At 47.8% G+C, this 25,082-nt stretch overlaps 2 protein-coding genes across 2 annotated transcripts in view; one reads left to right on the forward strand and one right to left on the reverse strand.

Moving 5' to 3' along the window:
- The window catches only part of EIPR1 (EARP complex and GARP complex interacting protein 1), a 608,423-nt gene that overhangs the window by 49,401 nt on the left and 533,940 nt on the right, over positions 1 to 25,082 (forward strand). The window lies entirely within an intron of this gene.
- The window catches only part of DCDC2C (doublecortin domain containing 2C), an 84,329-nt gene that overhangs the window by 47,823 nt on the left and 11,424 nt on the right, over positions 1 to 25,082 (reverse strand). The window contains exon 3 of the mRNA XM_077960191.1: positions 10,387 to 10,463. Within this exon, the coding sequence (XP_077816317.1) occupies positions 10,387 to 10,463 (77 nt within the window). The remainder of the gene's footprint in view (positions 1 to 10,386; positions 10,464 to 25,082) is intronic.

The raw sequence follows: 25,082 nt of genomic DNA on the forward strand, positions 1-25,082 counted from the left end.
TTCCCTCCACCCAGTTTTCTGTCTTCTCTGTTGAAAAGCAACGTAGAAGGCACCAGAAATGTGCTGCTTCGCTCTGAAATACACCGATGATGGTAGGTGGGAAGAAAGCCAGGGTCGTTTTTGTTTCTGTTGCCACACTGTCTTCAAATAGCCATGACCCGCTGCAGTCGGGTAGTAAACGGGCCATGAGGACATTGTGACATCCTAGACTGGTTGCCTGCACCCTCCCCTCACCCTGGGGTGAAGGTCGCCTAATGCTTGCTCCCAAGAACCAGGTCAAGTTCCAAGCTGAGTTGAATTGAAAAGTTCTGCACATTTGAAATCAGAAGCCATGGTCTCCAGGGCTGATTCCAGAACTAAACAGCTGTATCACTGGACCTGTCATTCCCCCGACTGAACTGTGGGCTGTCTGAGGACAAGCCTGCATCTGAGTCTCTCGGCCTCCCCAGGGCCTGGCGCCTGGGGGTACTCAATCAATTCTGGATGGGCGGTGGCGAGGGGTACATGGATGAGATGGAGGCATCAGGGATCAAATGAACAGATGAAGGGCCTTACTGTCTTTTGGCCTCTATCTTCCATTTCCGAAACTGGAATAGGACTGCCTGCCTTATCTGCTCCACAGGCTTATAATGAAGGGAAAAGGAGGTTATGGGCATTCTGATTTGAAAAGGGTAATAAAGAGGCATTATTTTTAAAAACTAAGTTGTCATAATGGTTATTATTGTGTTTTTCTAAACTAAGATTTTGAGACAACCTGAAAAACACTGGAGTGATTTAAGTAACAGTTCAGTCTAATCCTAAACTTTCTCATTGAGAACTGCAGAATTCGTGGCACGTAACAACCCCGTCCATTTAGAAAATACACAATGCACAATGCACTGCAATTAAAATCATCAGGAAAAAACCTGAAACATTTGACCCACAGCAAGCTCAGAAACCACCGGCTCTTGTGGGCCTGGACATCTGCTGGTTCGTGGGGAGAAACAGGTCAGCCCTCCAGTGGAGGAAAGAATTCCGAGTCCTCTGCCCGTCACAAAATCACTGCCTGCCCTGCAGGAGACAAACGTCCAATGCCCTTAACTGCCACTAAACTCAACAGAAGTCACTCTGCCACCTAAACGGGGACTCCACCACACTTCTCATCAGTCCAGGGCAACGCATCCTACCCTTACGGTCTCCTCTTCTCCCTCTTCATTCCTCCGAGTCCCCCACCTTCACCAGGGGTGGGTTTTCATCCTGTGCCTCGTGACTTGCCTCTTTCTCAGCCTCAAAACAGTTCTGTGGGATCTCTTCAAGCAGCACAATTTCCCTCTCAGTCCTACCACCCTGTAAATCTGCTGGGAAGGGATCTTCTCCTGAATCGGGGTATTAGAATCCACGCTGTCCCCAGGGACTCCTTCCCGCTCATCTATATTCCCCAACACTGTGTCCGACTTCCCTAAGTTCCTCTGCTTCCCTCCACCTGGCACTCACTTAACCAAGGACTTCGATCAGCTGTTAGGCAGGATTCCTCCTTCTTTGTGGATAAGAAACTCCATGGATATTAGATGTATTTGAGATGCAGAACCCTGTAAGATAGAAATAGATCCTTCCGTGCCCCTCCACAAGATTTGCAAACAATCATTTAAAACCAGAGGGACTTGAAAGGTATTGCCCTATATTTCCAGTCCATGCAACACTCGCATTCTGGCCACTAAAAAGCCAAATGGAAAAAAATGTATCAGCTGGTCCGAGATCTGAGATCTATAAAAAAATTGTCAAACCCAGGCTTTCTTTGGTGCCTAATGCTAACACTGTCCTGGCCGTGATCACTTCTAACACAGTATTTCACAGTCATCATCAATGTGTGCACTGCCTTTTTTAGAATTCCCTACCATGAGAATTCCCCAGGCTTGTCACCTTCACCTGGGAAAATGAACCATATTCCTGGACCGTTATGGCCCAAGGATTTACTGAGGGCCCTACCTACTTCTCACACACCCTAAGTGCAAATCTGAAGGAGGCAAAATTCCCAGGAAACTCGACCGTAATCTAACTGTGGATGACCTCCTCCTATGTTCTGAAAGTGATAACAGCTCCCTTCTGCACGTTGAATGCCTCCTTAGGGCGTTAGCAAAAAGGGCCATGGAGTGGCTAGACACAAAGTTCAGTTATCCTCTCCGTGTGTCTGGTATCTGAGCTATGATATCTTGGTCACAGGAAAAAACAATCTCTACAGACCAAGTTTCTAGTCTTCAACATTTTCCTTTCCTGGAAGCAAAAGAACAACTGGGCGTGGGGAAGTGGGGGTCCTGTGGGATGTGGTAGGATGTGGATGCCTAATTTCTCTCCAATTGCCTCCTCTCTTTAGGCCACGATGAGGGAGCCATCCCTCGACCCAGCAGTAAGAAACTCCCTATCTAAAGACACTTGTGAGAACCTGAAGAGCTCTCTACTTTCACCCCCACCTTGAACTTCCCAATTACTCCCTGCCTTTGTCCTTCCTTGTGCATGAAGGAGAGGATCATGTCTTGGAGCCTTCTCCCCAAAACATAAAAACCTGGGTTGTGAGAGCTTCACCGAGCTCGGGTTGAGGCATGTCCCCTGCCTGTGACCCAGGGCTGCAACCACCAGTCTTGTCCAGGCTGCCTGTCTCACTTGCAATAGGGTCGCCTATTGGACACACACATTCCTCATCCCGTTCAGACCCTACAGACCCTGCTACTTAACGAGAACACAGCATTCCTCTGAGGCTAAACTTAAATCTACTGCTTTCCCCCTCACGTAACCATACTACACCATCAAAGCCTTAACCCTGCCACTTGCTTCCTTTACCTATGGTTAGTTAGTGGATGTTAGTGACACCCGTGTCACTGAGATGATTGTCTCATCCTAGATTAGATTCATCAGAAACCCCTCTGCCCCTAGTAGATCTCACTCTTTATGTGGATGGCTCCTATCTCTGGAGGGAGGATGGGCCCTTCCAGGCTGGATATGCCGTCACTAACCAGCACAAACCTCTTGGTTATCCAGCCCTGCCATGTGTTAAATCAGCCCAGGTGGCTGAATGAATCACTCTCACTCGGGCTTGCATGAAGACAGAAGGAATGATGGTGGAACATCTATGCTGACAGCCGCCATGCCTTTGGGGCAGTGCCTGATGTTGGTGTGCCACAGAAATGGGGGATTTACGACAGCGGCCGGCACCCCAGTCAAACAGCAGAACTTCTGGAGGCACTGTTGTTACCCCAACAAACTGCTCTTATTAAAACTGAGGGATACGGCATAAAGAAATCAGATGAGACTTGGGAAAATAAGTGGGCTAATAAATATGCCAAACTAGGAGCCTCTTCCCCCACCGCGTGAGAAACCCACGTGGTTTCCAGGCCTTGGGACCACAGCCCTGGCTCGCACTCCAAGGTCCCGGGCCCCTGGTGGGATGATTCACCCTCTGCTACGGTCTGAATTCTGTGTCCCCTCAACCCCCAGTTCATGTTGAAACCAAATCCCCAATGTAAAAGCATTAAGAGGTGAGGCCTTTAAAAGGTGATTTGATCGTGAGGGAGCTTAGGTTCATGAGTGGGATTAGCACCCTCATAAAACAGACCTCAGGGAGCTTGTCTGCCCCGTCCATCATGTGTGGACACGGCACGAAGGCACATCTATGCAGCAGGGAGCACCCCTCGCCAGATGCCAAGCCTGCTGGCACCTCAATCTCGGACTTCCCAGCCTCCAGAACTGTGGGCAAAAAATTTCTGTTGTTTATAAATTACCCAGTCTCACGTATTTTGTTACAGCAACCCAAACAGACACCTCCCTTGAAGGAAACAACTTCTTCAAGATGCCTCCCAAGGAAATAACACCGGAGATCCACACGGCCCACTCAAATCTATCACCAGAGTCATTGTTGGTGTTTACACCTGACTCATCCCAGAAAGGTACAAATGCAGGACATGCTGGACAAACAATGGCTTGAACCCTTTAGCTTTTATCTGGACCGAGCAGCTGCCCCTCACTTCCTCTGCCAGAAACATACCCCTGGGAAAATTCTAAACATGGGCTGAGGAAGGGGAACAGCTTACCCTGGACCCTTCCTTCACTGTCAAATACACTTCAGCCAATTACCAGAGGCCCAGCAGCCAGTACGTCCCCAGTGTGTCCCCACACTGATCTGCATGTTTTCTAAACGGTTGGAGGCTTTTCTGCTGCCAAAATGTCTCCACAATGTCAGTTGCCAACATTTTCCTGGAAGTAATCTATCCCACTTGGGGTATCCCCTCTATAACTTCTAATGAAAGATCAAATTTCACTAGCAAAATTACATAAGCAATTATAAATACAACACATTAGTCGAAGACTCCATTGCCATCACAGCCTCAGTCATCAGGCATCTTAGGAAGAGCCCACATGTCCAGAGTCCAAGCTGGCTAAGCTGTCTGAAGAACTGGGTTGTCTATGGCCATGGGTGTTACCCATCCCTCTTATGACTCCCGGATCCTCACCCCATCCTCCTCAGAAACGGTCCCCCTTTGAAACCACTACAGGAAGACCACGAGAATGCCCTACACGTCCTGGCCAACAGGAGATTCCAATTTAACACAGTCTGACATCCTCAGACACTATCGAGAGTTAATTAAGTACACAGTCCTACAATCAACAAATCAAGGCCATCTTTCCCCTCAAACTCCTTGATCAGCCTTTACACAGTTTGAAAGTGTGAGATCTGGTATTTTGGAAATGCCACCATCAGGAAACTAACCTTGAACCCCACAAGAAAGGCCTCGTGCTGTTTTGTTCACTGCTGCCAAATTACAAGGTGTTCAACCTCTGTCCATGTCTCATGGCTGAAAAATATATATAAGGATGCTGACTGGAAAGCATTCCAAATGGAGATCTCAAACCACAGTTCTATTGACAGCCTCAGGCCACAGATGACAGCCAGAAGCAGACGACTGTCCCAACAACTGTGGAACAAGCGGGTGATGCCACGACATGGCTTCTCTCCAAGATCATGGAACAAGAGCCCACAGATTCTCCTGCCTCTTCATACTCCCCAACAGACTAAATCTTCTCCCACGATTCCTGTATCTTCCTCCCAATTGCATCAACTACTCCTCAGTCCCCCGAACCACATCCAGCCTTCCACTGGGCCCTCCCTGGTTCCCTCCATCTCACACTGCTTGTGCTTTCCTAGTGCGGTCATCACTACCTCCTCCTCTCGGATCACCAAGCAGCCGATGAGACTAACAGGTGAATTCCTGGGTTTGCACTCACTGCCCCCACCCTACTCAGTCCTGAAACTGGGACCTCCTTCATAACGGCCTCATCACACTCACAGACATGGTCCTGACAGGAAACATCCCATACACACGACCAGAGCAGTCCCCTTCTGGAGTGGCACCAAACTGTAACTTCAAGGCCCCCAAGACTGGGACTATGACATGGCCTCGTGAGCTCAAGAACATGACAGTTCATGGGAAATCAGTATAATAGACATAGCCTGTCTGTGGGACACAGGGAATCCTCCATGTCCCTGTAGCAAGACACATTCTGTTCTCGTGAAACAGGAGCTCAGTGTAAGGGCCAAACTCCCTTTAGACATCATCTTCCTTCAACACCCCATGATGTCAACATCACAGGAAATTATTTGGCAAAGAAATCAGGCAAAGGGAATTGCTGGTTAAACAGGACTAAAATCAGTGAGAAGATGATGGTTAATGTTACATTTCTCCCTTTGGGATCTACTCCCGGTTAGCCCTTCAAGCCTCTGTCACAACCAGTGCAGGCAATGACCAACCCAATTATGCTCATAAAGGTTACTGTTGTGTGTGTGGTCATAAGACATAGAAAGTGCTTCCAGCCAGTGGATGGCTCCTGTCACGTGGCCAGTGCCAACCTTCAAATGGCGAAATGTGAGCAACGTCGCAAAGGAGACTCAGAAATGTGAGTGCTGCCCCAACTGCTGGTCCTGAGACTTGTGGACCAAGCACTCGTGGACGGGAAGCCGCCTTAAGCGGGTTCTGGAAGGACCTGCTGCCTGGAGCCAGCCTGGTAGGGTGGTCTGTTCCTCCCACTGCACCCTTGCCTGTGGTGACCGATACACCATAAAGTTATAAAGGGGCTCAGCAAAGCTAGCCCCTGCAGAACTGGAAGATTCTGTCTCCTACTTAGGACAAGCGGCTACATCATTAACTCCAGAAGTGTCAGAACTTTGCAAAATGACTCCACAAAACGGACTAGCCTCAGACTACTGAACGGAAGCCAGGGAGGTGTTCGTGCACGAGTCAGTCCTCAGTGCCACCTGTTTGTAGTCGACACTCGAGAGGAAATTTGTCAAGAGACAGTCACAGCAAAGACTCACACCCAAGACACAACTTGTTGGAGGCTGAAAGAGTGAGGGTCATGATCAACTCAGAATACCACTGGAGACTATACGAGTAAGCAGCGAACTGTTTCTCATAAATGAAGAATGCTGGCAAACTGACAAACTGTACGCACCCAGAAGGACCGCTGAGGACAGTCACGACCCAGGCACAAGTGTTTCTTATGATTAGGCATCATTGAAGCCTGTTAGTAATAATATAAACCTGTGATCAATTAAGCAGCTGACCAATCGTTATCTCCTCCCTGCTCATTCTACCCAATAAATAGGAAGGGCTGTGGACGGTCAGGGGGCTGCCTTCGCTCACTAGAAGTAGGGAGCTCTCTTCCTCTTCCCCTGGTCCTTTCCTTAAAACAGTTCCTTTTGTTTTTTATTATTTCTACGTTTGTCCCTTCGTTCAGTCATAATGACGGTCTCAGGCAGTAACAGTAGTAACTGCTGTAGTGACTGTCTCAAGTAGTAGCAGTGGCAGTCGGGTACAATACCTAATACAGCTTACACCCTCCAGAAAAGGATTGACTTGGATCTCCCTTTAAATAATTTCCTCCACTTACTGGATGGTTTAGGGAGCTCCTTAAGGGGCTCAGTTTCTTTTTTTGTTTGTTTGTTTCCAAGAGATGGGGTCTCACTATGTTGCCCAGGATTGTCTCAAACTTCTAGGCTCCAGTGATCCTTCTGCCTCAGTCTCCCAAAGTGCCGGGATTACAGGCTTGAGCCACTGTGCCTGGCCTCTGGCTTCTTTGTATCCGTCCTGATGGTCATGCCTTCACCTCCTGATGCATACCACCCTCGTGGGAGGGTTGTGCTCCTCGGCTGTCTCTCAGCTCCCCCTGAACACATGGCAGCTGGAAGCAATGGCTGGACCCTTCTCCTCAAGTCCTCCTTATGACAGGTGGTGGCGGTTCTACAAGGAATGGATCCGCTCTTCCTCATGAACAAGAAGAGGGACTGAGTTTCGCAGAACTCTGGCCTATGACAACTCTGTCCCAATTCCTGCGCTGAGATACAACCAAACTCTAGCCCGTGCCCAGCAGCATCAAGCCACGGCCACAGGATGACCCCAGCCCCACCACTAAACACCCAACTGCGAAAACCCAGGGCTGCCAGAAACATTTACTGTTCATCCCAGCCAACACCTGAGAGAGGCACCTGACCTCTCTTACAGCATTGACAAATCTGCATCTCTTGCAATGCAGACCATTTCCCGCACCTGAGATCCTTCCCTTGAACTGCAAGCATCAGGCAGGGCAGGGCCTGTCTCCCAGTCTCTGGCGGAGGACAGAATCCTAACTTCTAGAACTGCCAGCTTGCAGACCAGCTGCCTGGCCACCTTCACTGGCCAACTCTTTGTACTTTTCCACTTCTCTGATTCTCCTGAGGCCCCGCTTGCTCCCATCTCTCATTGCTCCTTTAAAATGCCCAAATCGCTTCCACACAAATCAGAGTGGAACTCGGCTCTTTCCCCAACTATCAGTAGTTACTAAATAAAATCTGTTTTCACTGCTTTCACTAATGTCCAGCTGTATCTATCTTTGACATCAGTCTCGCAATGGGGGCCAGGACCAACGGCCCCTTCTTCTCCAGTTCTGTCTGGCACGAATGTGCCTCCTCCCCACAGAGGAGGCCTGGGGTGGGCTCTTCTCTTCCCCTGCTCCCTCGGGTCTCAGGCTCCCTGTGAAGGGCAGGGAGTCCCCACGTAAAACCACTCCAGGGCCCAGACAACTTTTGCCAGCTCACTTCTAAATAAACGACAAAAGATCTTTTAAACCCTTTTTCTCCCGAGGCTCATTCACGACTCAGGGTGTTTTCCACGCCAGTATAAGTGGAATGAGTGAGTGAATCCCTCCCTGACAAGGGACATCAGAAAGAACACCAGGCAAGAGAAGTGACTCAGGCCACACGGCTCAGTCAGTGCCAGAACCAGGGCTTCAATCTGAGCCTCGACCTCCAAATCCGTGACTTCCAACTCATGCAGTCACTACCAGCTCAATTCCCCAGTGACCTCGTCAGGGGAGCCCCTGGGTTCTCTCTCCAGCATCCAGCTGCTGCAGAACACAGGTCGACAAGCCACTCCCTCGCCAACTCTCCTCTTGACCAGGGTCACACCCTGCCTTTCTCTCCTGAGCATCTAAGCCTCTGAAAGCCGTCATAACTATTGTTTATGTGTTTTTATAGTGACAAGGACTCCAAGGTACACGATCAGGTTTTTTTTTGTGTGGTAGGAAGGACTCTGCACTCAGATGGATATTTGGGTCCATCTAGTGGAACTTCCAACACACCAAGACAAAGGATGGGCAAATGCTGCCGGAGTGCACGGTTTCTCATTGAAAAAAATAATCATGTCTGTCAAATGAGTGAGGATCATTGATGGCCTGGGTCACACACATGAAATGTGGCTTTAGGAATGGTGTTTTCGTCAAGAAGGACCCACAAACCAACGAAGTTCCCTGAGGTTGCTGTACGTTCTGCAGGAAAGACATCACTAACAAAATTCAGAAATACTGTGTCTTATTATTTCAGAACAGCTCTTAGATACATGAAAAGTGGTGTGGAAAGATCTGTGTATTTAGGTGGCCCCCGTGCGGAAGCTTAAAGTAAGGTCTTTTAAATAAATGGTCGTTGAGATTTTAAGGAAAAGTGCAAGGGGCCAAGTTTGTCGAATTCACAGTCACACTTCCTTCATCTTCCTCATTCCCAGCCTGGGGATCTGTCGGGTAAATCAGCGGGTTTCCAGTTTCATGAGCCTCCAAGCCCTTGCCTCTCAGGACTGAGAGGGGAGGTGGTAGAGGTGACTCTGGCTCACACAAGGCTGGCACCCCCACATAAAGAGCTCAGCATTCTCTGGAAACTCGCTGAAATTCCTTCCATTTAGACCAGAACATGGTAAAATGGAAAGATGTCCATGCCAGGGCCTTTAATCACTAAAATACTAAAACATCCCAATAAAAGGATAATGGGAAGAGCTGCCATTCAGAGAACGGCTACGCTGTGACAAGCACTGTGGGGCTGGCTGCAAACATTCCTGAAGCTAACCCGCACCACAGTGTGCGGCCCAGATATTTTCAGCCCTGTTTTCCACAGTGGGAGACAGACTCAACCTCAGAGCGAAGCAGCAGGCGCAGGTCCCAAGCTGGTAAGACCAAAAGCCAGGATGTAAACCAACGTTTAGTTTGAGTCAATTGTGTTGTCTTTTTCCAACCCCCAAAACATAATGCAGATGGATGCACACAGTGATCACAACTATCCTCAATGCTTCCCACTGAGCACCTCGGTGCCTGGCACTGCCAGCAGCATCCCAGGGCAGCGGCCAATGAGGCTCTAATGCACTCCGTTCCTGTGGCAACACCTGACTTGGATGTGCTGTAGCCCTCAAGGGCCTTTTGGTAGCAAGAGGTCAAGGGGTGGGGGAAAGAGCTTTTAAATTTCCCTTCAACATGCTGCAGCTGCAACTGCTACATTTAAAAAAATATCAAAACAAAACTTCAGAGCCTAAAACTGAGCTGTGTGTAGGATGCTCTTATCTTCGCATCCCCAGGTGAACTGTTCTGCAAACAATGGCATGGTGATTGGATTGGTTTTCTTTTCCAAAATCAGGGCTCAAGAGGAGAGAGAAAAGGTAGCACATGAACAGCTAAATCAGAGAGAAGGCGGTCTAGGAAAAAGAAATCACCTGTCAGGGAGTGAGAGCACAAGACAGCCAGGGGAGGAGAGGGGAGGAGAGGGGAGGAGAGGGGAGGAGAGGGGAGGAGAGGGGAGGAGAGGGGAGGAGAGGGGAGGAGAGGGGAGGAGAGGGGAGGAGAGGGGAGGAGAGGGGAGGAGAGGGGAGGAGAGGGGAGGAGAGGGGAGGAGAGGGGAGGGGAGGGGAGGGGAGGGGAGGGGAGGGGAGGGGAGGGGAGGGGAGGGGAGGGGAGGAGAGGGGAGGGGAGACAGAAAGAGGGCTAAGGGGCATTTGTCAGGATAGAAAGTATTGTTTTTAGGGAGCTATGACACAGTTTGATTTTTTTCACCCATAATATTGTACTCACTTTATATGTCGAGATATACGATGATATGTTTGCCACTTGGAAGGCACATTTATATCACAATGCACCACCGGTTTGATCTGAAAAAGGAAAAAATACGCCTGAGAATTCAGTTCAAATTAGCCAACACTCGTTAAATTCAACAGTGTGCACAGCACTGCCCCAAAACATAAGAAAAGGGGGGAATCCCTTTGTCAATAGAACACCCAAGGGCGGGTCCAGGAGGGATGCAGAGAAAGGCAGACCGGGTGCTGGGGGAGAAGATCCCAGCAAGCGCAGTGCGAGGTGGTCTGGGGCTGAGGGCTCTGCAGTGCACATGGAGGGAAGTGCAGGGTGCGGGGGCCGGGCCGACGGGCAAAGGTGCCACAAAAGGCCGTGCATCCCTGCGAGTGAGGCTCCCCATGGTCCCCACGAAGCATGCGTCGATGGCCTACTATGCCAAGGAGCTCTGCTGGTCAGGTTATGGGGCCCCAAGAATGGACATATCGCTTCTGATTTCATTACAAGACTCCAACCAGAATGTCCTGGCCAGGAGGTGCGAGCCCCTCCGCCTTCTCTCCTGTTTGCTGTGAATGCAGCCTGAGAGACCGGGCCAACCACTATGGCCTGGGGACAGCATCAGTCTCAGGTCCACTGCGGATAAGACACAATGGGGGAAAATAACTACTGAGACCTGTCCCAGATAAGCAAAGCCAGTCATCATCACAGCCCTGCTGTTTAAGAATGTGCAGAAAAGCAAATGGGGGGAGTTCTGATTGGGAAGGGATGTTAACCCCCAACCCCGTGCCAAGTGACGGGTCCTGGTCCCTCCCACAAGGCTAAGGCTCACCGGAGGACACCCCAGCACCTCAGGCCTGGCCTTCCTCTGAAGAGCTGCTCCCCTGTCCGTGTTCCGTCTCTACATCCCCAGCCCACCAGGATGAGAAGCGTGGGGTCCCTTCACACCTCCCACCCCTGGTTTCCCCTGGATTGAGACCCGTCTGCCTCTGCCCACACCTCCACTGCAGTCCCAGCGCCTGGCTCACAAACCCCACCCCCGACGTCTCTCACTTGGACGATGGCAACATCCACGCAACGGATCCTGGCCAGGGTCCCACTCTGTCACCTCCCACGGACACCATCGTCTTCGCGACAACACCGCTGGGTGCAGTCTCCCTCCGCGATCCACGGGGCAGCCTCATCACTCTGCTCATCTCCCTCCGCGATCCACGGGGCAGCCTCATCACTCTGCTCATCTCCCTCCGCGATCCACGGGGCAGCCTCATCACTCTGCTCATCTCCCTCCGCGACCCACCGGGCAGCCTCATCACTCTGCTCATCTCCCTCCGCGATCCCCGGGGCAGCCTCATCACTCTGCTCATCTCCCTCCGCGATCCACCGGGCAGCTCATCACTCTGCTCATCTCCCTCCGCGACCCACCAGGCAGCCTCATCACTCTCTGCTCGTCTCCCTCTGGGATCCACCTGACCAGCCTTGTCACTCTCTGCACCCTACACCCTCCATGTTATGCTCCTTCAGCCACCCTGGCCCCCAGCCAGTCCATGTGCTTCCCGCAGCCTCTGCTGCACAGTGAGGGCCTCTGCTCCAGCCTCCACAGCCTCTCTACCTCCAGGGCCCATGTTCACTGCCCTTCCAAGGCCCAGCGCTGGGGAGCCACCTCTAAGCTGACATCAGAATCGATCATCCCCCCAGCACTAAGCCGGATTCATTCAGCATCCTTCCTACTACCTACTTCACACCCACCCAGGAAACTCCCAGCACAGACACCATGGTGCGGGCCCTACCTGCACCCCATCCCCCAGAAGTTCGGGTGGCCTGAACCTGTCAACAGGGCCTCCTTCCACGCCTAACGCTGCTAATCCACACCCTCCTGTCCAAGCCGCAGCCCCCTCTCCCTTCCCAACCCAGACCCAACTTAGCACAGAAGAGGTTCCAGAGTCCCCTGGCATCTGAGTCCCCTCCCGATGAGGAGTTCAGGTTGGGCAAACGTGTCCCTCCCTCACTTCCCATCTCTGCCTGGGGACCCAGCTCTTGACCCTCACCTCTGCCGGGGACCTGCTGCCTGCCCACTTGCCCACTCCAATGCCAGGCCGACAACTGGGGGGCTCTGCTCCCTGAGTCAGACACTGGTAATAACTCTTCCTGCCTGGCCCAGCAGGGAGGGTCCTCCTGGGGCCCTGCTACTCTGTCTCCTCGAGGCCCAGACCCCGGCTGGGTTTCACAACTCAAGCACAAGACCATGAGACAAACCACTTAACCTATTAATGTTACGGGAGCTCGACTACATCACCCCAAGTTGAGTAAATGTCATCTATAAAAGTGCCTTGGCCAAGAACAGCACCCAAGCCATGCACCCCAGATGCACAGTGAGAGAGAGAATGAGCTGCACACCTCATTAACAGTGAGAACTTTGTTTTAAAGAGGAGAAGGGACAAAAGTTACTCTGGGTCTTCTGTCCCTGAAGGAGACCAGGGAGGTGTGTCTCATGGGGGCTTTGGGAGAAGGGTGAGAGGAACCAAGACAGCCGCAGCTGCTGCAGAGAGGCCACTCTGGCACCTCCCTGGGATCCTACGGTGCCTTTCATCAGAACAGAGAGCTGCCGGAGAGGCAGTGAGAACACAGTGAATCTCAGAAGCCACCTGGCAGACGGGGAAGACCCCAGGCTTTGGAACTAGTCAAATCTGAATTCAAATCCCGGCTCTACATCTTACTATCCATGTGGTCTGGAGAAGCAACTGCACTTCTCTGAGCAGCAGCTGATGAGTTTTTAGAATGGGGATCATCGTGCGTTAGAGTTCTTACGAGAATAATAATGAGGTAACATTTTATAAAAGGCACAATACAATACCTATAACACAGTAATAAATATTCAATCCAATAAATATGAGATTCCCACACACACACAAACACACCGAAACACACAGAGAGACACAGAAGGGAGGAAGGGGGCTGTTCAGGCACCTGTATCTTGTTACGGCTCAAATAGAATTGCTGATTTTATCCGTAGCCAGTGGATGAACCCAGGCTTCCCCACCTCAGAAAATGGTGCCACCCTGGCCCCATTTGTTCAACTACAAAATCTGGGAGACGTTCTCGAGTCTTCTCATCCTTTATGCCATCCGTGCATCCGTCAGCTCTCCTTCAAAGCCACACGGCAGACTCTTGGCTCCTCGCCGCCTCCACCATCTCTCCCCTGCCCCGAGACAATCCTTCCCTCATGACAAGCAAAGCAGCCTTTGTAAACACAAATCAGAGGGCGGCCGGACGCCCCTCAGTGAGGCTCGCCCTTATCCTACCTACCCCTCACACTGACCCTCAGGCCACGCAAGCTGGCACTGCCTGCCTCTCTGCCCTGTCTCTGCACCCCTCCTGGCCTCCCTGCACTCTGGCCACGCTTGCGTTCTTGCAGTTCCTGAAACACCAGCCCACTCCCACACAGGACCTGAGCCTGGAACATCCTCACAGATCTTTGCCTGGGTTGCCCCTCTTACATTAAGAAGTCACTTCGACGTCAGCTCCTCTGAGAGGCCCTCCCTGCCCAGTCACACACCTGCAGTTACTTTCATCCGAGCACTTCATCCTGCCTCTGCTTTCTTGTTTGTTTATGTGTTTCCATTTTCCTTTGTAGAATGGAAGCCTCTGAGAGCAGGAACCCTGGTTGTCATGTTCAACCCAGTACCTCCAGTGCCTGAACGATGAGTGACCCCAACAGGAATTCAATAACTATTTCATGAAGCCAAATGAATAATGGATGAGTGAATGCTACCATGACTAGGGAAAAACAGCTCTGATGCTCTGAAAAGGATTCCAGGAAAAGAGAGGCCATGGAAGAAGGTGGAAATGCCCACCTGCATCCATTCTACCCTATTATCATACTGTATATAAAATTATATACACCTGCATACTCATGGTAAAGAAACTAATGCTGAGTATCAACAACGAGCATGAATTTACAGACCTAGTTTGAAAACAAAACAACAGAAATTATCTTCTGCAAAATTCTGTTAAAATACAGCCACCCTAAGAACCAGCTTTCTGCTTCATTGCATAAAATTATGGAAACAATGAGCTAATTGCTCTTTTGAGGTGTTAACGATTCATTAACCCTGCTATCACCTGCCTAATTAAATAACTCCAGCAATTAAATAATGTGATTCTGGACTTTTTTTCACTGTACATCATAAAATAATCTCCCGAGCAATGTTGAGCATATGTGTCTGATGGTGATGACAGCCTCATTCACACTTGTCAGAGCCAAAGACTCACACCACTCATCTGTCCTGAGAGGCTGAAGGACGCCATGAGCTTTAGACCTCTTCAACCAAGGCAATTCAACCAAATCTAAAAGATAGAAGATTCAAGATGACCACAGGTGTGTCTCCCCCAAGGAGCAACTACAGGTTATTGAATACCCACCATGAATCAAGCATTGCAGTAGACTCTTTACCTGCATTCATACCTAACCCTCAACATAACAAGGCAAAATACCTCAGTAACAAAGAATCAGAGAGGTTATATCATCTTCCCAAGAACACACAGCTATTAAGTGTCCTGGCCATGATAAGCCATCAAAAAACATTTTATTTTACTTTTTAGCAAAATGAGTACTGGAATCCCTACCCATGTAGCCTAGTACTTAGGAGCCTGTGCTTTGGATCATCCAGGATCCCAGTACTGGCTCTGCCACTTACTAGTGGTGTGGCCTTGATCAAGTTTATAACCTCCCTGAGCCTCAGCTGCCTCCTGCATGCAGTGCTAACAGCAGTAGTGCACACCTCATAAAATTGTTGAAATGAGATAACGCATTGTCAAGTGCTTAGCAAATGACTGTAATGAGGATTCAGTTGATAACAGTGTATTAGTTTGTTTTCACGCTGCTGATAAAGACATACCAGAGACTCGGCAATTTACAAAAGAAAGAGGTTTAATTGGACTTATATTTCCCCATGGCTGGGGAGGCCTCACAATCATGGCAGAAGGCAAGGAGGAGCAAGTCACATCTTACGTAGATGGCGACAGGCAAAGAGAGCTTGTGCAGGGCAACTCCCATTTTTTTTAAGCCATCAGATCTCGTGAGACTCATTCACTATCACGAGAACAGCACAGGAAAGACCTGCCCCCATAATTCAATCCCTCGGACTGGCACGACACATGGGAATTGTGGGAGTTACAATTCAATAGTGGGAGTTCCTCCCACAGCACATGGGAACTGTGGGAGTTACAAGATGAGATTTGGGTGGGGACATAACAAAACCATATCAAACAGCAATTATTGTGGCTTTGTTGTTGTTTTATCTTGGGCTCCGAAGTCCCTGCTCTCTCCACTTCTCCAATGCTGCTCCGACTACCCTCCAAGAACATCCCCATGGCCCCTTCCACGTAAAATATCCAATTAAAAACCTGAGAGAATCTAGCATCAGGAAAAGACTTCGCCACAGGAGGATCTCATCTGAAGCAAATGATTCTGATCAAGCTCTCGTGTATTCAGCACTGTGCAGGATGAATTCACAGAGAAGGCTCTGCTGAACAACCCTGCAGTAGGTGCTTAGCCTGGGAGTTTAAAGAGACACACAACTGCCACCATTCATGGAAACCTCAAGGGAAGTGCTGTGGTCTTTATGTTTCTTGCCTCATTTGTCAAGAAAAAAGTTTGCACTGGATCACCCCAAGGTCACTTCCAAGTCCCATTCTGTGATGCTGTGAGTCAAAGAAACAATCAGCTTTACTATCTCCCCAAAATGTCAAGGAGCCTTACTAGGCTAGCCGTTCTGGAACACTGAGGTAAGGAGTGCTCAGACATCAGAAATCTCCTCCCACCAGTCCCTCACCACTTCCTGGAGAAATGTGTCAACCTGGGCAAACAATGCTTTCCACAGCCCTGTCTCTGGTTTCACGTGGCACCATGGGCTCCTAAGTGGGAGAACAGGCAAGTGTGGCTGAAACATGGTCGGGGGGAATGGTACCTCTGCCTTCTTGGTCATGGTGATAATGAGGTGTTTGCCATCTTTCAGAAAATGTTGCAATCTTTTACTTAAAAAAAAAAAAAAAAACACAGGTTTTATGATTGACTTCGCTGATTTCATGTGCTTTGTAAAGTTCCATCATCATTTTAAAGGCTGGGATTTTGCCTCCTCTGGAAAGTTGGGAAGGAAGCAGGTGTCCCAGCTCGCCAAGCCCTGCACCCCTAACTGGGATGCCCTGGCTGGGGAAGTCCGTGTCTGAGTCCCTTTGATGTCCCTCTAGGATGGTGCCTGACTTGAACGATGATAGACCCTGAATGGAAGTTGCTGGAGCTAGCGGAACTCTGCACCATCCAAGCCAGCATCCCATGCCTCTGATGAGAAGACTGGGGCTCAGAGAGCAGTGACTTCTCTGAAGTCAGCACAGCAGCAGCCAGGAAGCTAAAGCCAAGAGCTCTGCTCCTGATCAAGTGTGTTTGCCCCCTCACTTCTCTTCCTACATGGAACGCAATTTGAAATTTTATATTTCAAATCTTATTTTTTCAGAATGTATTTCTTCAAATTGAAAAATGCTTTCTCTTCTCTGAAGTATTTTGAATTACCAACGGCTCCTCATCCCTAAGTTTCTCTCCTCATCACCATCATCACCACCCCAGCAACCTTAAGCCCCCCTCTCAAACAGTGAGGAGTGCACATGCAAAGCAATTAACCAACCAACAAGTATTCTTGAGTGAGCAACATTCAGAAGACAGCCTTCGATTACCTCTTTTGTAAAAAAAGAAAATAGTAACAAATGAGAACAGCCACTCCTTCTGGCTGGATGTTAATCACCTACATTATCTGCACAGGCTTTAATGATAGCCACTACAAATAAAATAACAGAAAAGGAAGAAAGAGGGAAGATTAAAACTATCAGAGTTATGAGCAGACAACACCAAGAATAGAAGAGGTATGGCGAGTGCAGGGGCATGCAAGTTACGCTTGATCAGTACAAATTTTGCCAAAGTTAATTGCTCCTTTCTGCTGGTAGTTGGATCATATACTTACAACAGAAGATCAAAGCTGCTGACAAATGTTGACCTATGGATGGGGAAGAGATACTGATGACAGTTTCTGTGCCCAGCCTAGGAAGACAAAGATGGTCTATGGAGGAGTTAGCAGGGAGGTGAGAAGGGAGGAAGCGAGACACAGTAGAAGCAGCCAATCCGCCTCTGAAAGTCTCTTCCCTCTAAGCCTGACACTGAAAATGAAATCTCCAACACTGGTTGCTCTTTGGGCTGAGATGCTGTCTCCAAAATGCCTTTGACAAAAATGCAGAGAAAGGAAGTTAGCTGTCTGTCAACACAGCAGCAGGGCTCATTCATGAAAGCCTGAGCCCTGGGAAGGAAGGGCATCTGGAGGAAAAGGACATCCCAAAGAGAAAGGGGACAGAGTGTTGCGGGGGAGAGAAGAGATTCCCCAAAGAGATGCATGCCTCCCTACACAATAGGAAGAATAAAAACTAGAACAGACGCAATGAAATAGAAAATGGGGGGAAAAATAGAGAAAAACAACAAGCCAAAAGCTGACTCTTTGAGAAGTTCAATAAAATTAATAAATCTGTAGATGGACATATAGGGAAATAGAAAATACAAATAATATCAGGAATGAGAGAGGCAACATCACTTCAGAGTCTACAGATATTCATAGAATAAGAGAACGTTATAAACAACTTCATGCCAATAGATTCAACAACTTAAACGAAATGAACAAATTAAAAGACAAAATCTAGCAAAGTTTACTCAAGAAGAAATAACCTGAAGAGCCCTATATTTACTACAGAGTTGAATTTGTAGTTCAAACTCTCCACACAAAGACAACTCTAGACCCAGATAGCTCCACTGGTAAATTCTATCAAACATTTAAGGAATAAACAATGCCAATTCTAGACAAGCTCTTCCAAATACCTTTCCACCAAGACAACTGCAGGTCAGGATGGCATCACTGGTAAATTCCATCAAACATTTAAGGAAGAAATGATACCAAAACCAGAGAAAGACATTACAAGGAGAAAAAAACTACAAACCAACATCCCTCTATGAACACAGACACAAAATTTCTAAACAAAATTTTAGCAAATAAAATTCAACAAATATAAAAACAATACTCTATGATCAAGTGGGGTTTGCCCCAGGAATGCAAGGTTGGCTCCATGTTTGAAAATCAATTCATGTAATTCATAATATTAACAAACTAAAAATGGGAAGTCATCTGATTGTCTCAACAGACACAGAGAATGTCCTGCCCAGTCCAATTTAAATCCTAATCCTATATCCCATTGAGAGTTTCTCCCCTTAGCTCAAGCCTGACCCAGCTGCATGTGGGAAGGGTGCATGTGGGAATGGTTATTTCATTGTTTCATAGTATTTTACTCTGCCTCCAACCTCCTCCTCATCTTGACATCAGAACAAGGGAGTGTCAAATACAACTGGAGCTACTGTCATCTGACCTCCTATGTCCTCTTCTTTGGCAGGTGTCCAAATGTGGCTCTTTGGGGAGGCAGGGAGCATGCAGGCTTTAGTGAGTTCCTCTGAAAACCTCACAGAGACTCCATGCTGGACTGTTCCTGATGCAGAATGTTTCTGATACCTTCCTCAGCTGACTCTTGCTTCAAACCACACCCTTTGCTACCTCCCCACAGACCTTTACCATGGCTGGCAATGATTTTCAAACAGCTCAAGTCTGGCCACCTTCTGAGGCATCCACTTGCCTCCCAGGGAAAGGCACACACCTTTGCCACATCAGCTCCCCAGAGGGGACAAGTGCAGTTTCCACAGCTGCCGCCTCCCCATGCTGTCTTCAGAGGCAGCACAGAACCCACCATCCTTCAGGTGCTTTGAGGATGATGGAAGCAGCTGCCACCTTCACACTCACCTGCAAACCCAAACCCCTGGCACATGGGCTGGGTCATCCCAAGCATACCCTCAACCTCTCAAGAGGTGCTTTACCCTGCAGCATCCGACTTGGTCCTTCCCACAGCATCCCAGCACTCTGAGCTATCCTCTGGAGCCTCACCTCTGATTTGAAGGAGCATGAGGCACCCACAGGGAGGAGAGAGAAAATGCCACAACATTCACTACTCTCTATAGTTTCTTCATTCAGTAAACTTACTAACTTACAGTCCTTACATAAGGTTTAAGGGTGATGTGGGGGCCGGTTTGGTACCTGAAGCATCTCTCATGTTTTTACACCTGATGCTTTAGAACACGGAGAGTGTCCACCAACATTCCAAGACATCAGTCAAAGCCCCATCCAACCCCCTGTGGGATGGGCTCTAGAGGCAGAGGGATGCCCGACACGGCTGCCCCATCCCCATTATCATGACCTCCAACCTACGTCAACTCTAATCTTCACTGTGACCCTTTAGCATACCAGAAAATGCACGAAAAAGAAATACAGCAGCTCCAGCTCAGAATGAGGAAGCAGAATTAGACCCAGTGTGGACAGCCAGAGGCTTGGGATGCAGTGGGAAAGAGCACCTGGAAAATGAAAACTGCTGCACCAAGCCTGCAGGATTTTGTAAGGCACTGAGATAGTGAGAGGTGAAGCCAGCTGGACTTCCTGGGTCGAGTGGGGACTTGGAGAACTTTTCTGTCTTACAAGAGGATTGTAAAATGCACCAATCAGTGCTCTGCGGCTAGCAAGAGGATTATAAAATGCACCAATCAGTGCTCTGTAGCTAGCAAGAGGATTGTAAAATGCATCAATCAGCACTCTGTAGTTAGCAAGAGGATCGTAAGTGCACTAATCAGTGCTCTGTAGTTAGCAAGAGGATTGTAAAATGCACCAATCAGCACTCTGTAGCTAGCAAGAGGATTGTAAAACTCTTTGAGTCCATGCCACCTTTAAGTAACACTAACCACAAAAGGTCCACGGCTTCATTTTTGAAGTCAGCGAGACCACGAACCCACTGGCAGGAACCAACTCCAGACACAATAGGAAAAGCCTCCACCCAGCACAGCGCTTGTTTGAGAGTGGGTGCTCAGTGAGGGTCTGCTCGTTCCCAGTGTTAACTACATGGCGATGAAAACTGACCCCCGTCTTTCCTATGCTGCCCCCTAGTCCACAAGGCCCTGGACTTTCCCAGAGAGCAACAGCCAAGTCCCAGAGCTGAACACAGGCGAGGTTCACTCCTTGGAACCAACCTGGGGTCTGGCCATGTGAATCTCATTGATAGAAACAGCCACACACCTTATTTATGTATCATGCACCCACAGAGGCACTCCCTGCTAAAAAATATAATGAGAACTGACGCTCTCCAGGCCTCCAAAATTGCTGACTCTAAGAGCCAGAGAAGCCGTCCCATAGAGTCAGACAGCCAGACAGTTTGTGGAGCCTGCGATTGGCCTGGTCAGCCCCACTCAGAAGCAAGGCCTCATCTAGGCCAATCCACAGAACAACCAAGGAGAGAATACCTGCCCCTAAGATCCTGCCGGTCACCAGCCTTCCTGTAAGTACTCAATCCCTGCTTCATTCATTTATTCAAGACCCATTCACAGAGGACCCACCTCTGATGGTAGGAACTGTGCTAAGAGTTAGAATGCAGTGGTGGAAAAGACCAACACTACTCCTGGCCTCAGAGGGCTGGGAGCACAGAGGGACAAGTTAACAAGCAATTACAGCGCCAGGTGCCAGGGGCTCTGCTGAGGCCAGCATGGGTGCCACGGAAGCACAGGAGAGGAACATCTGACCCTCCCTGGGGAGAAAGGAGGCTCCCTGGAGGAAGAGGCCTTTAGGTTGAGACCTGAATTATAAGCAGAAACCAGTCAGTTGAGTTAAACAGGGCAGGAGGAACAGCATGCACAGAACTCTGGCTTGAGAATCGGTGCATGGAGAGAGGCCTTTGGGAAACTGAAAATCCATCAAGGACTGGATCCCAGACACAGAGGGAGGAGCGGTGAGAGGCGAGGCTGGAGAAGAACGCAGGGGCCAGATCAAGAAGGGCCTTAAACATCACGGTAAGTAGTGCAGACGTCGCCTCCCTGGAGCCAAGAGGAGTGCCTTAATGTATGTGAACAAGGGGAGCAACGTGATCACATGGCAAAGGGACAAGTTTGGAAGCAAGGAGACCAGGGGAAGGCACGGGACTCCTTCCAGGTGACCAAACTCGGCGGCCTCAACAAGGCTAGGAGCAGCCAAGATGACAGCAGGTGAGTGGACTCAAGAGACGATCAGGAGGTGGCATGGGTGGGCAGGAAGGGACGGGGGGGTTGCTGGGAGAGGTAAAGGTTGAGAAAAATGCCCAGGTTTCTGGTTTTAGGAGTTGGGTGGACAGTTCCATCTTCTGGAATAGGAAACACAAAATAACAACTGGGTTTGGGGTCAGAGGTCAATGAGTTCAAACTTGGACATGCTGAGTTTGAGATGTCTTTGGGACATCCAAGTGACAGTGGCCTAGAGATGTGGGTCCTGACTTTGAGAGGGGGTCTTTGGCACATGGAAGATTATGGAAGTAATGGAGAGAATGGAGTGGGGGTGGCCTGAACTCGAAGAGAAAATGAATTTGAGAGCACTCTACAAAACAGCAGTGTTCAAAAGACAGGAAATGACAATAGTCCCACAAGTAAAAGAAACAACAGTCATAGAAAATAGGAAGAGAGAAGAGCTTCAGAAGAGAAGGAAATAAATCATCTTCTTTCCTGAGAAAGAGGACCACCTCACCCCCATCAGCAGGGCTATGACCAACAAGGTCCAAATGTTCATCACCTGATGGATGGGTAAACAAAATACTGTAGATCCATACAACAGAATGGAATTCTGCCTTAGAAAGGAACGAAGCCCTGATACCCGCTACAATGTGAATGAACCTGGAAAATATTATGCTAAGAGAAACCATATCCAAAAGGCCATACGTTGTCTGAGTTTATTTACATAAAATGTCCAGAATAGGCAAGTCCTATAGAGACAGCAACTATTATTCTTTATAATATCTTCCTCACCCACCCAAGGCCATTTCTCAAGTAATTCTCCCTATTTTGTCCCACATCATCAATTTTCCCTCTGCAATAGCTACTCCCATCATCACATACATGATGTCACTTCTTAGAAAAACTCTCTTGGCTCTGTTTCCCCCTCCAGTTACCTCTACATTTCTCTCTTTCCTTTAGAGCAAAATTCGATTAAAGGGCAGTTTGTATCTCCCATCTCTCTTCTCTTCTTTTCTGCCCATGACCTCCATATTACTAAATCCAGTGGTCCCATCTCAGTCTTCATCTCCCTTATCTGGTCAGCAGCATCTGACACAGATGGCCCACCCTGACTCTCATCACCCAGCATCCTGCACTCACCTGGACTTTCTCCAGCCCTCTCTGCTCCTTCTCACCTCCCTGCCCTCTAAGCACTCCAGGACCCTGTCCTTGGAACTCACTTTGTTCTGCCCACACTGACTCCCAGCATGAATTCATAATCACCAGCGCCACCACATTGATCTAAATCCCCACTGTCCCTCGCCTGGATCAGTGCAGCAGCCTCCTAACTCATGGCTATCAACATGGTACCCAAACACTCTCGCTCAAAGTCCATGTCACTCCCTGAACAACAGACCAGCGGCCTTTGCACCATCAGTTCTCCCTCTCAGGATGCTTTTGCCCAAGATATCTAAATAGGCAGCTCCCTCACTTCTTTGAGTCTGGACTCAAAAGTCACCTTCTCAATGAAGACTACCTGGTCATCCTATCTAAAATTGAACAGCCCCCAGCATGACATTTCATATCCCCCACATACTCTATATTGTATGAATTTTGTTTATTGTCTGTCTCACCACCTGAAATGCAAGCTCCTTGAGGGCACGGATGTTTTTCCTTTTTGTATAACTGCTTCAAATAGTACCTGGTACATAACCAGTGCTCAATAAATATTTAGTGAAAGAACCATTGGGCTTAGTAGACATACACATATTATTTGGTTTTGTGTTCCTGCTCTGGCATAATCAGCCACAGGAAAGCAAACACTTCCAAATACACAAGCATTAGGATTAAATTGGATGGATGGATGGATGGATGGATGGATGGATGGATGGATGGATGGATGGATGGAAAGTTTAGGATGTTGTGATGACCAGAATACATGGATAATTACATTTAACCTCTATTTCATAGATACAGCCATACCCATTAACTGAGCAGAGAAGTTAATTTGTCCAAATGACAGAGCCCATGATATTTCCACAAAGCTATGGCACCAGCACGGCAATGTGTTGGGAAAATGAAGGATAACACACAGTGTTTGGGAGGTGTGGGAAACACCCAGTCTCACAGTGGGCACAGATTTAACTTGGTGTAATCTCTCAGGAGAGCAGTTTAGTAGGACATATAAAAAGGTTCTCTAAATGTCAAGCAAAAGAAGGCTGGTTTCAAAAACATATGTTCTACATCTCTTAATGCAATATTCTAAATCCACTAAAAAGTATTATAGGAATATATTTCTTGACATGTAGAGATTTCACAATACATCATTAAATAGAAAGCAAATTTGAAAAGTAAAGTAGATTATGCTCCCATTTTGCTTAAATAAATATATTTATAAAGCTAGAAGTATATACATGTATGTATAGGTATAATGTGTACATGTCAAAAGCATATGGAAAAACAGTGGTTAATCTCTGAATGATAGAATTATGAATATGTTTTTCTTTTAAATTACATATATTTTCTCATTTTTCTACAGTGAGCATGAATTATAGGGTACTTTTTTAAAAATGGAAGCAGAGGCTTCCAAAGAATGTGCTCCTGACAGGTCAACAGCAAAGGGCAAACAGTGGTCTTGCCATTGGCAAGATCACTAAGAAATATGGTGGAAGTGACTATTGGTTCAGCCAGCCCAAAGTACTGCAGCCTAAGCTTGAGTCACCTGGACAAAGTTAAACTTTATTATCCAGGCTTTTCGGTAAGGCAGGAAATCATGTAAAACACTTTATTAAAATATATATTAAGAAATTAATTTTAAAACAACCTTTGAGTTAGATTCATTGGTAGCTGCAGTGATCTAAAAAATTCATCTCAGTAAATCATGTCCTTCTCTTCCACGACAAAAGTGTGGTCTAAATGAATGGTACACTTGTTGATAGTCCAGGATAGGCCCACTGAAAGAGTAGAATTGGAACACATTCTTCGTGGGGGAAAAAACATTGAATTGGGATTCATCTGTTCCTAGTAAATCTGCCTAAATCTCTACAACCTGAGATTACAAACCAGAAATCTCAATGTCGTACTATAATAAAAGTTCTTCCATTGAAGTAAGACCAAGGACACTTTTCTCATTAAACCAACCTGGCACAGTCATTGAAAGCCAAGACCCCAAGAGCATTTGTTTCTAATCTAATTGTCCTTATCCCTCCATTTAATGAAATGCAATTTCAAATTCATTATATTGAAGTATTTTAAAAATCATTTCCATTACAATATTAAAAGTATATTATGGTATTCTCATTAATTTTAAGTAAATTTCTACATAAATCAAAATCTCTTGGGAAGCTTCTTCAATTTTCCCACTAATATATTTTGACCAAAACAGAAATTCTGGGAAAGAATAATTTACAGAAGCTAGGTCTTTCTGCTCATTATTACTGTATCACAAGATAAGGCTAAATGACTTAGTAAAACATTTAAACATTGAATTTTTGGACTTGGCAAAAGCTTATGCCACATTTAATTTGTAAAACAGTTTACACTGGTATTCAAATTGTAGGCAATCATGGATCTC

Source organism: Macaca mulatta, chromosome 13 (genome assembly GCF_049350105.2).
Source record: "Macaca mulatta isolate MMU2019108-1 chromosome 13, T2T-MMU8v2.0, whole genome shotgun sequence".
NCBI lineage: Eukaryota > Metazoa > Chordata > Mammalia > Primates > Cercopithecidae > Macaca > Macaca mulatta.